This window comes from Pyrgilauda ruficollis, unplaced genomic scaffold (genome assembly GCF_017590135.1).
Source record: "Pyrgilauda ruficollis isolate IOZ18807 unplaced genomic scaffold, ASM1759013v1 scaffold60, whole genome shotgun sequence".
Lineage (NCBI taxonomy): Eukaryota > Metazoa > Chordata > Aves > Passeriformes > Passeridae > Pyrgilauda > Pyrgilauda ruficollis.
The window spans coordinates 1,988,817-2,001,775 of record NW_024527711.1 but is presented as its reverse complement, the minus strand read 5'-3'; the positions used below and the strand labels follow the sequence as shown (position 1 = coordinate 2,001,775).

The 12,959-nt window shown below is 36.1% G+C and overlaps 1 protein-coding gene across 5 annotated transcripts in view; it reads left to right on the top strand.

The window, feature by feature from the left end:
• Window positions 1-12,959, top strand: part of DLG2 (discs large MAGUK scaffold protein 2) — a 973,962-nt gene that overhangs the window by 714,852 nt on the left and 246,151 nt on the right. For all 5 annotated transcript variants that reach the window (XM_041483662.1, XM_041483665.1, XM_041483666.1 and 2 more), the window contains one exon: window positions 985-1,126. In XM_041483662.1, the coding sequence (XP_041339596.1) occupies window positions 985-1,126 (142 nt within the window). The remainder of the gene's footprint in view (window positions 1-984; window positions 1,127-12,959) is intronic.

Here is a 12,959-nt window from a genome sequence, read left to right as displayed (position 1 = left end):
TGTTCAGAGTATTTCAGAATGCATAATGGCCTTTCCCTGTAGAGAGATTTTGCTTTGAAGCATTCTGTATCTCAGCGTCTGACAAAAAGATTGAAACTAATACTAGAAAGTTTAGCTGTCGTCTTCTCATGAGAAAATTAATCACAGCTCATTGCAGAAGCATGTAACACTGCTTTTTCTATTTTTCTTTTCTTTTTCTAATTAAATTAACTAGAGATAGAATACAACTATTACTGCATCTCTCCAGTCATAAATGTCCCAGGTAACTTCAGAATAGCAAAAAGCACACAAACAAACCCTGCAAACCCAATATATAAACATACAACACAGTAATGTAACTTTCATCATTAATCATTAATACGTAAGATATTTGCATCCATTTTCTATTTTAAGTATAGAGATTTACCATGGTCTAAATACCACCTATGTTGATGCTGAAATTTCACTTATATTGGGGATGTGGGCACCTGTAGTAGATCCCAGCTTTGAATATATACATGATTCTTGCCACACAAAAAATTCCTGCTCTTATCCTGCATGGAGTTCTTACTATGTTACTCCCATTACTGCACACTGGAGCCAAAAAGAGTGCTTTTAATCTCATTCTTTCCTAATTGCATTTCCTTCTGCTAGTCCTAAGTGAAGAAAATGTTTCCTGTCTCTCAAACAGGAGACCTATTCAGACTCCCTCTTCAGGAACTAAAGATTCTCTAAAGAGTGAATCCCTGCAAATAAGCCAGCATTACTACTACTGCTACTACTATTATTATTATTATTGTTGTTGTTATTGTTATTTTCAGTAAAACTCCAGCTGTTCCTTCTTTATTGTTATATTTCAAACTCTCTCAAACCAGGATTGTTTGTTTTAATCTCATTTACAGCATTGAACCATATTCTTGGTACTTAAATTTTAAAAATTATGTTCTTTTGCCATCTAATAAAACATGGAAGTTGCTGACTAGAAATGTTCATTTTTACCATCAGCTTATTCTCCACCGATGGAAAATCATATACTCTCTTCTGGAAACAATGGCACTTTAGAGTACAAGGCATCCCTGGCCCCTATTTCCCCAGGAAGATACTCACCCATTCCAAAGCACATGCTTGTGGAGGACGACTACACCAGGTCAGATGTTTCTCTTTATTTGTTCCCTTTCATGCAATTTTAATGGACAAAAGTTAAGCATTCAATGCATCTCAAATAAAATACAGCATATATAGATTTCTATTCAGACTTTTTTTTTAATAATCCCTAAAGAATTGTGACTGATATATGGATGTACAGTAGCAGAATTGTATCTGTGTGGTTAATTTCAAGGTAGAAGAGACACAGAGGAAAATGCTGGGAGGTTTCTTTTATGCCTTGGTTTAGATGAACACTGAATGTCACTGATGAGACAGTGTATATTTATCTTTTTGTTTGAAGAACACTACCATTCACCTTTGAAGACAGAAGTTGTTCAGTTTGGAAAATGAGCCTTCATTATAATGTCTAATGCCTCAGAAAATGAGATTATTTTTTTTTTGGTGCTAGGAGGAGGCTGTTCTGATCCTCTAACGTGACTTGCTGTGTCTTACAAGTCAAAGAATCTCATCCACTTACGTATTCATCAGCTTCATAACCCACTAATTTGCATTTCATTTTTCTTGTTGCATGTGATTACTATCTCGAGCAGCTTAACTTGTTGGATCAGACAGATTCAGAGCAACTAAATCATGATACAGTGTTTCATCAGGACATAAATGTGTGGAAACCACACCTCTCTTCCCTGTCTTGGTTAAAAGAGTTTCTCTTTTGTTTGAAATTGATTTCCTTCAACTCATAAGACATTCAGTTAGGATGGATTTTCTCCAAATGACTCCAAGAATTTATATTTTTAATTGATAGTTCAACATTGATTTCATGAAATCTGTACTGTACCAGTGTTTTTACCTGATCTAATAATGATCTCATAATTTCTCAAATACCTATGTATAGGGAGAATACCAATATTAAAATATCTGGCTTGCAATGATGAAGGCTTTGTCAATAAACTTGTAGGGCTGAATGGTCTTCTTCTATAATGAGATGTCAGCACCACTGTTGGTGAGAAAGGGTTAGAAAAAGTTTAAAAAACAGCAAAAATATTGCAGCCTTAAAAGCAAATAATAGCTAAGGGCATCATGAAGTCACAGAAAGTGAAGGGATTAATTTTAAAAAAAGACATAAGCAGTCCTGGCAATGACAAGACCATTTAAACAGTTAGAAGGTTTGTAAAGTGGCAATGTATTGTTAGTCCTGTTTCTTTATGATGATGTAGCTGGTTTTAACTTTCTAGTTACTTCTGAAAAAAAAAAAAAAGAAAAGAAAAAATAGTCATAGAAGGAAAGGCAGTGACACTCTTAGTCCAATAGTTTAGCAGATATCCAGTAGAAAGCCTATAAAGAACCATGCAGGATATATATTCAAATTAATGAGGATGTCCTTTTTACCTTTTTTTTGGGAAGAAAGATGCATTCCCATGCTATTTTTAGACTGTTTTTAAATAAGTTAGTTGCACTGGTTTAGCTCCTGAGAGAAAAATGAAATACTGGCAGTCTGTTTCTTGTCTGAGGTATTCACACCAATATCCATTTTGCATTATTGTGAGGGAAAAAAATAAATGCCCAGAGAAACTCTGTATATTCTGTGAAATACTCCACTCCTGTGTTCTTTTTCCTGTCTGTATTTCTGAATTAATGTGTTGGCTAATGAAGGTCTGAGATCCAAAATCTTCTTGTGGCATTGGCACTATGGACAGGAGCTGCTGACTCTATGAGCATGACCTTCTGTGACAGGTGTGAGGCACTGGCAGAAAGAAGGGTGTCGAGTGACAGGAGCAGCTCTGAATGCCACAGCACAAATCGGATGGAAATCTCATCTTTCTGAACAAGTGTTAACTCTGACCTATTGAAAAGGAGGAGGCTATTATGAGCTTCATTTTATTAGTGACGATAGTCAATATGGCACATCAGGAAGCAAAAGCACAAAGAGAAAACAAATATAGTCATAAAGTCAAGGAAATGTAATGACTCTTCTATCCTTTACATTTCCTTGCTGGACATGCACATACATCTGAGACACCCAAGCAAGAGCCGTAGACCAGTTTTCTTCTCTAACTACAATGACTAAGAAGCTCTGGCCTTAAAAACCAAATCATTTAACCCTTAAATGCTGCTGAGTTGTTTTTTGTTTTGTTTTGTTTTTTTTTTTTTAATGTTCATTCATCTAATTATTGCCTATTGATTCAAGTGGGACTACTGAAATGCAGCAGTTAATTCTCACCGTCATTTTCACAGCTATAAACTCAGAATAGTGAATGCAGTCTTTCTGTTCAATGCCATAGGATTTGCTGATGAGTCTGCCATTAAAATAAAAAGATATTTGTGAAGTCTTTGTTGCTGACCAATTCAGAAAATCTTTTGGGAATTCAATTATCACATTGATAACTTTAGTAAAACCTATAGACACCTTGATTGCAGCATTTACAATTAGGTTTTCTCACGTAATGTTTTATAATTAAGATATTTGCCAGCTACTGCAGTGCTATCCATTCAAAGTACCTGGTTCTTGCTCTAATAGGTTTACAGGGCTAATTTGCATTGTGCTCACATAAAGAAATTTATTACCCATGCAGTCTTGCAACACTTTTGGCAGATTTTAATTTGTGCCAGCTAAAAATATTTGGAGCAGTAACTTCTCCACTAAAAAAGGCTTTTGCAATTTTGGAATTCTCTGTATAAGTGATTTGTGTGAGGCAGATGACAAGCTTCCTTTAACTTACTTGTGATAATGAATCTATCAGTAAAGCTTAAATGATTGAACATTTGACTTAATTTGCCCACTTCCTCCTGCTGGTTTTATATTTTTTTGTTTGTTCATTCCAATTCTAAGATTGGGGGTTTTTTTAACTTAAATACATCTGTTTTGCCTAACAAAAATAAGTGTGTCAGTTGATAAAAATGTGTATTTTTTTGGTCTGATATTGAATCTGTGCCTGAAAAAAATTCAGTTCAGTCTGTATAAAAAATAAACTAATCTGAGCACAAGGGATGGAAAAGTAACAAATCATCTTCAGTCATAAATTTTATTTAAGCTGAATGTTGTCTCTCAATTACTGATTTTTTTAAGTTGTGTGTATTGTTGGTACAAAATACTGTCAGTGATGAGCATATTTTACTTCTCGCTTTTTCTGGATTTATTTTAAATTCATTTAGAATGGAAACTTTGGCTTCCTGCATTTTTTACAGCAGTTACCACCATTACAAGTTCAGGTTAGTAGAATATGGGATCGAAAGTGGATGAAAACTATATGTTTAATAATTGTATCAGTACAAATGGCAAGTAAGACGCTGCTTGTTTTAGTTTCTACTAAGATTAAATGGTTGTGCAGGCAGTGCAGGGGATTCATTGGTTGTGTTCCGGACCAGTCCCTGATACTGCTAGAGGGGAGAAATAGGATTTGTGGCAAAGGTGGTGACAAATAACAGCTGGGATCAGAGTGTCTATGAATTGGTTTAGTTCTTAATTCAAAGGAAGTCTGGAAAGATAGTCAGCTGTTAAGATTTCAGAAGAGCAGACTACAGCCTTTTTGGAGAGTTGCTTAGCGAAATCTCTTGGGATGCTGCCACAGAAACACAGGGCCCATGCAAGATGGATGGTTTCTAAATAAAACTTATTGAGAACTCAGGAAAGAACCATCCTGTTGAGCAAAAAGGAGGGGACTCAGCAGAAGGCCTTCATGGCTGAGCAAAGAGCTTTCTGATGACCTAAAATGCAAAATACAGACAAGCATTACTTGACTGTTTGACTGCTGGCAAAATTAGAAAGCTGATTGATTTGAGCTAATACTTACCCTCAAGGGTCATACAGGAAAACAAAAATAATTCTGCAGATGTGTGCTACTTTAAAAAATGAAGGTTTGAGGAAGGAAGAAGGCAATGAAGTGAAGTCATTGTAGCGATAGATAATATAGGAAAAGCTAAGTACTCAACAACTCATTTGCCAAGCATTTAAGGACCCAGAAGGTAATTGGAATAGTCATCAGAGATTGACTAAAACCAGTTTATGTGCTTTTCCAGACTTGTTGACTTTCCTGATGAAATTTCTAATTGCTTGGATGAGAGGAGAGTGGCTGCCCTTCACCAAGCAGTGCACACAGGTGCTGCCTTGGGCAGGAATGCTTCTTTGCTGAGGGAAAACACAGCTGACTCCAAAGTCATACCTGGCCCATGCCATAACTCCCACTAATGTGCATCTGGGATCTGCCGTGCAGCACATGGTAATTCCTTTTCTCCTGTAGCTGTCATGGGGAGTGGCTGCAAAGGTATTTCTCACACCTCTTCTGTGGGCAGGAAAAGCTGCAACACAGGGAGCACCCTTTAAAACTCTTCCAACAGCCTCTCATCCAAACATGAGGAAGTGTTGGATGAACATGTACAGCTAATCAGAAAAGAAGCACAGTTTGTAATGGTTTAGAAACCTTGTGGATAGCCTTTTGGGTTTCTCCTGGATTGTGCGCTGTATTACCTTGCTGGTTATCCTTCTCCCAGCACGACTATGCTCATTTGCACGCAGTGGTGTTGGTAAGGCTTTTGACCCAGTCACCTACAGCACGCTTTGAAAGCTGAGGAAGAGTGGACTAAAAGAAGGCACCGAGCTGGGAACTGACTTAACCAGTAGGCTCAAAGGGTGATGATCATCACTTGGCATGTGTCAAGTGGTCAGTGATGAGCAGAGGAGGTCAGGATACCTAAGGCGTCAGTGAATATCTTCATCAATGACCTAGATCATGACACACAGTGCACCCTCAGCAAATTTCAAGAGGATAAGAAATTAAGAGGGAGTGGTTAACATGACAAATGGCAGAGCTGTATTCTAAAGGGCTCTTGATATACTTGAGGACTTGGCCAGCAGAAACCTCATAAAGTTCAGTAAGAATTCTGCATCTCAAGTGGAAGAGCTGCACACGCTTGTGCAGCCCATGAACATCTGAATTGCAGCTTCACTAAAAATGACCTGGATGTTACTGCAGACCAAGCTGAACATGGACCCAGAAGTGCACTCTCACTACTGGTCAGGTAATCAGCATACCAGGCTATCTTTGGAGAAGCATGGCCAGCTGAAAAATACGTTCTTTTCTCAAAGCCTTTGAACAGTTCCCATTCTTTGACTTTAGGAGGGTTGTGGAGGGAGCCCTAAATCACATGGAGGTTGAAGGGGTGTCGAGGGCACTGGGGCTTCTTTAGTGTCATGAAGAGGAGATTAAGGGACAATCTAAGAGCACCTCGTAAGCACTCAGTAGCAGAGATGATAAAACCAAACTCTGCTGTGTAGAGAAGCACCAATGGCAACAGACATTGGTTTTGGATGTTCTGATTTCAATTTCAGAAGAAATTTAAACATGAGATGGATAAAATAGTGCTGGAATAGTACTTGCTATGAAGGGCTCTGAAATATCCACCATTTGAGATTTTTAAGCATTGGCTAGGTAAAATTTAGTGCTGTCAATAGTCCTGATTCAAACACAAGATTGGATCAGATGACCTATAGAGACCAAACCAAATTTTATATGGTAGTAGTAAGGAAAAAAAAGATTTTTTTTGGTTTTATCATCTTGCGGAACATGTGTTACTAACATAGCAGAGAGAGATGTTACAATTTTCTCTTTAGCATATTTCTGCCTTCCTATTTTCAGAAATATTAAAATATTAAAATTAATAGGCTAAAATATAGCCTAACTAATTAAATATAGCCTAATTATATTAAAATATAGCCTTGTGGCTTTAAGATGTTAATTTCTTCTGTCTTTAATGAGCAACAACAGGAAAAGTTCCATAAAAATAAAGAACTACCATCTTGAGTTTTTACTTCCTTTTTAGCTTCAGATAATGGTAACATCAAACTTCTGTGCTTCAGCTGATAAAAAATTCATTTTAGCATTTAACTCTGGCTAGATATTAAAGATTCATGGATGAAAAAGCTGAGTTATCTGTTTTGCTGTGTAAAGCATGTTTGATATTTTTACATGCATTTTTGCAAAATAGCATTTTCTGGATGGGGAAGAGGTGCTGAGAATTGAATGGGAGAGAAAAGAGAACCATTAAGTTGAAGTCTAAGGGGATGTTTTTTCCCTGTATTGAAAGTAGCATTCCTCAACTATTTCTTGTTTACTTACCTAAACCTGCTAGTTGAATTGACAGTGTTTTATGGAAGCACTTTAAAGTTTCTGTTGACGCACAGATTCAACCTTCCAGTATTAAACCATTACAACAAATATTACAGTTTGAGTTATAGGAGCACATGTAATTGTGAGCTCACAACAATCATTCACCATGCCTAACCCAAACTCAGCATATAACCTCTACCCTAAAGAGAATAAACGATATGTAGCAGTATGGGAAGACTGATGGTGCCTTTTATTTATTCCTCTTCTTAAATAACTTGTAAATTTAGCAGATTAGATGTTCAAGTTAATATTTTCATGCTTAGCTGTTGCCTGTGGCTGGATTTTTTATCTAAGGATAGCAAATGTTTTATGATTGTTTTTCTTTAAAATTTAGTGTAAAATGCTAAATTAGCTTGTTGCTCAAGTCATTTTAATTAACCACCATTATTATTAAATTGAATTGCATTTATTTTTAGCCATACTGGTATGATGATTCAAAGGATAGAAGGAGAATTACATGCCTTAGTTCATGTTCTATTCTATTCTGTGTTAGAAATTGCTGTGCTATTATATTTTAAATACCATAATATTCGATACATATATTCAGAGTGTTAAGTTATAGGAGCTGATGAAATAGAATCTGGACAGTATTTCTAATGCATTTATGAAAAGCTACGCAAAAGTCAACAAATGCAAATCTTTGGGAAAACCATGGTTCATTTATCCTCCAGAACTTATTTGATATGGTTTTTTTCAGTAGAACTCTTTCAGATTCTGTACTCATACTGCAGTATATCAAAGCTTCTCACAATTTTGTCATGCTGACTAGATTATTTTTAAAATCCCGCATGACTGAGTACAGCATTAAATGGCCAAAGCTAGTTTCCTCTTTACTTATTTCTGCCATCCCTTTCTGACACAGGAACATGGTCAGGAAGGATTCTGTTCTCTCCTGTCACATTTTAATATTGAAGAGACTGGAGGAATGCTGAGTCTTGTCACATTTTAATATTGAAGAGAGTGGAGGAATGGGGGGAGTATGTTTAGCAAGGCATAAGTGTGTAAATGAGGGAAAACTTGTCACTGGTATGTAAGAATGGAAATCACAAGAAGAGAAGACTGGTATTTAATCAGGTAATAAGACTTGGATTTGGAAAGGAAATTCAGGACAAGACAGGACGTAACAGAAGAATAGGTGAAAAGGCATAAAGAAGCAGTGGAGAAGGGGTTTCAGGCTACTGAACCAGCAAATCCTTCAGAGAGTGACACCTGAGGTTTGGGATAATGAACAGTTGCACAAGTACACTGGCCAAGGAACAGAGATACAGAGCAAGTAGGAAAAGTTGCTGATAAGATGCATAGGCCATCTCCCTCTAGAAAAGTGGAGAAGCACCCAGTGTTTCTGGGCTGTGGATTATGTGGGTGTGATCCCACCAGGCAGTCTGTCATGTTCATTGTCTGTCTGTCTGGAGGATGCCAGCCTGCTGCTGTGACTAGTTACTTGCTGTCTCTCGCAAGCAGAGTTCTCATCTCTAGTTGTTAAGTTGGTGACATATTGAATCCAATACGGTATCCCAGAAAAGAATTTCTTCTTGGTTTGGTCTTTGATCAGTCTAAGAAATTATGCTTTTTTTAAAAACAAAGTTAATTAAAAGAAGACTATTCAAGTTACACATTAACTGAACATTAAACGTTCAGTTAAAAGGGGGAAAAAAAAGTTTATCTACATAACCTTAAATTGCATCCTTGGTGAAATGCATTCCTTAGATTGAAGCTTGAAGTTGCTAACTTGCAAATTGACTATTTTATATTTTTTGTAATTAGTACACAAATTTAAACTAATTGTTAAACTTTACAGATGCATAATTGTCTGCCTAGAGTGAGATTTCATTTTTTTATCCTAATTTATTTTAAGTATAATAAATCTTGACTTGAGAGAATAATTTATGTTAAAGTAAAAATTTAGTCATTATCCAGTCACAGATAATCTCTTATTCCTGAGTTACCCTTGCATATTTGAATAGGTCTGTCAGAGATCCCCAAGTAATAGGATTTGACTATTTCTAATACAATCACTGGCAGCTACTTAGTACTTAACACTTAAAAAAACTAATAAAATTTTGGAACATGCTTTAGTGCTTGTATGGAGATTTTTGAAATGAGATAGAATTGGTAGTGATAACATACACAGAAATGGTGAGTAGCCTTCCATACTGTGCTGAGGAAAGGATAGCCTGAAGTACAGACAAAATACAACATGAATATGGACCCTTCGTGCAGCTCTTGCCACTTGAGAAGGACACCTTGGGGTGACTGGTTAGTTCTGTGGCATTGTCAGCTCAGGACTCAGGAGCAATCAAGAAGGCAATTAAGAATGAAAATAGGATCTGATAGGAAAGGACAAGGGTGCAAAATGTAATGGTTTTCTCTGTGAATCTGTGGTACATTCATGTCTTGAGTCCTACATGGAGGCAACTGAAAAAAACCTCAAAAGAGGGCAAGCAGGGGTGTAGCATGGTTTCCAGGGAAAGATAAATAACAAATAATTCCAGTATAGAAAAAAGGAGTCAGAGAGAGGCAGAACAGAGTTCTGCAAAAGTACCCAGGGCACAGGGTACTGTGGGCAAGGCAATGGGCAAGTACCATTACAACTTTCTTACGACTCAGATACGGGGAGTTTACAATGCATTGCTAAATTTAAAATATGGCAAATAGGTTATGAATGTGCAACCAAGTATCAGGCTTGGAGTACACAAAGGAAGAGCTTTTTGGGTATGCCATGATCAGTTTCTGGGTCTCAGTGCCACAGGGAGTTGTGAAGCCTAACAACATAAAAATGTTCCAATATGAATGAGAATAATTGCTGATTCATGGTGGACAGGCCTATTGACTACAGTCTTCTAGGATTTAATTTCTGGTCTGTGTAGTCCTGGCTGATTTTCAGCAGCTGAGCAGGTAAGGGCCATTCTTTGCTGGTCCCTGTTTCCTAAACAGTCACTGCAAGGGTTTTGGGTCTTTGGTCTGACAGTCTCTATGTTTCTGTGTGAAACAGCTTTCTTTTCCATTACTGCAACAGGAAATCATTACTGATTTTTTTTATTTTTTTAAATTAAGCAGTCATTTAATTTCCTAATTCCTTATGGTTAAGAATAATAAGTGTAGAATAGGGTGTAGAATATTAGAAGTTCTAAATTCTAGTTATGCCTTCTTGTAGGCCATTCCATTTGAAAACTCTATTAAAATGTCAAAATAGTATTGTTAAGAGGAACAAGGCAATCCTTAATCTTCATGACTGTGCTAAAAATCACTTGTTTTGCAATTAAAGAAACCTTTTAGGCATATGAAAACAGCAGTTAATAACTGAAAAGCTGAGAAATTATTAATTTTGGGGTTTCCAGAAAGAGCTAACGTACCATACTTCAGGTATTTTCCTCCAGCTCTTCATAGTCCTCTGTCTTTAATTTAGTTGAAATAAACATGTCATATGAGTGATTTAGTCTCATTTAAATTGCTAGGGCACAACCTATGAAATAAAAGCAACTATAAGTTCTAATTACCCTATTGGACAGTGAGGTATGTGGTTCTTCTAGAAGGTTATATGACTAAGTAGCTCAGTCAAAGGACATATATATATAAAAATCACTGGCTATTAAAATGGAAGATTTCGTTTGTATTAAATTGCCATTGATTTTTGGTTCAATAGTGAAATACTTCTTAAAAAGTTCTTTGTCTACTTCCCAGCAACATTATATTAGTAAAATTAATGTGTTAGATGTCTTTATGGAACTTGGATACAATTAAAAATTGCTATTCAAAAAACAGAACAAAACAAAAAGTTGTAAACTTGTAGCATTGGGAGATTTATTTTCTCTTAGATTGTTTCCTGGCTATAGCTCTGCATACTTAATATGCTGTGAGAGCTGAGCTAGTTTCTTTCCATATCATAAAAGGTTTTGAAATGTTTGAAAACCTGAAACTGTTAACATTTAATGTGCTGTGTGTTGACAATTGATCCCTACCAAACAGCATTCTGCAATAAAAAAAAAAAAAAGTTAATTTTAAATTGAGGATCCTGCATGATGCTGAGGAGAGAATGGTTTTTAAAAATGCCATTTTTTTATAACTTCTGTTCCACCATTAAGTCAGCCTGAAACAACAAAACAATGATGACCTAATCAAGGAATAATAAGGACTGCAAACAACAAGGAATATTCGCTTTGCACAGTCTGCTATGAAATAAATAAAACCAGTGTTAGATCAATTTTCTACCTCCCACTGCTACTGTTATCTTTTCCACCAATTAGTTCTACCTTTCTGTAAGAATTGTGCCTGACTGCTGTTACGTCTGTTCTGAATAGCAATTCCATCTTTCAGGTTTTTTACTTTTTACTTTTTGCTGGAGGAGTGACTCTCTGCTATTCATGTTACCATTTAAAAGCCTAACTTTGGTGTTAAGTGACTTGATACTCTGTCCTGTGAGTGGAACTCTCTGTTGGGGCGTGTTAAAGCTGCTACTGTGCTGCTACTTACATTTACTACTTGTATTTTCTGTTGTGTCCCTTTACTATTGTGTGCTTTATTCTCAGACTAATGTAGTTGTTACTGTCCATCCAGACCTAGTAGTTGCTACTCTTGTCAAAAAGCTTTGTTTTTACCTCACTGATAAAGACAGAGAACTATGATGCCTGTTTGTCACTAAATAAGCAGAGTAAAGGCAGAAGGGGAGCAGATCTGACTAAGAAGTTACAGCAGTAGTTAGCTACTTTTCAGAGTAGATCCACATTACATAATTACTCTTTAAAAGAGATATTGCAATTATCAAAGATGTTTACAGCAATATTCCCACATTTGCCATTTTAAGGAGATTTTTTTATTCATAGGTATTGATGAAAATTAAGATAATGGACAAAAGAAATTCCATAATTTAGTTCTTTGTTATTCCTCAAAAAAAAAAATCAAAAACTGGTTAGCATTTATTTTTAAATTAAACCTGTGAAGCTATACTGGCTGTGAAGCTATACTGGCTGTATCTGAAAGAGATGCAACTGCACATAAAGTGCAGTAAATTAGTCCTTAAATAATATATATCTAGCCTTTACACTTTTCTTAAAGTATACTAAATGGCTTGCTACATGTTTTTAAATTCATTTGAAGAATTAGTGCATAATAAAGAAAGGCCTCAGTATTTATGTTCAGTTTGGCTCTTAATTATTTTGCAAGACAAGTTGAGGTGACCTTGGCTGTATTTTTTCATAATGGCACATTAAAAACTCTTTCTAAATAGCATTCTCATTATCCCATGCTTTGAGAGAGGACAATCTGTCTCTGTCATAGCACTGGAGAAGATGTGTGAGACAGGATTTATCAGGTGGGCTGATCCCTTTGGAAAGAAGTTCTTTCTTCATTCTGTGAGGAGAAATATAAATGGCACGAGAAAATGCTGCATTAGAACAATTATTTAATAAAGCTGAGTGGTCTTCATAATCTTCTTTTTTATAATAGGGTATTGTTTTCTTCTAGTAGGTGGCTACTATTGTAGTTAAGTACAAGTTTGCCATAGAGAAAATGAAGAATGAGAAGGATATTTGAAGACAGGCTGTTGCAGCAAGTATCTCATATTACTTTTTTGTGATTAATGGCCTACAAGGAGCACAGCTTTTATGAGCAGGACAGTGATCTGCCCCATATCATTTTAGCCATTCCTATACTTGATATTTTTATCCCAACTTCCAAATATTTTTACACTACTTAATTTGTATTTACTACTCCACA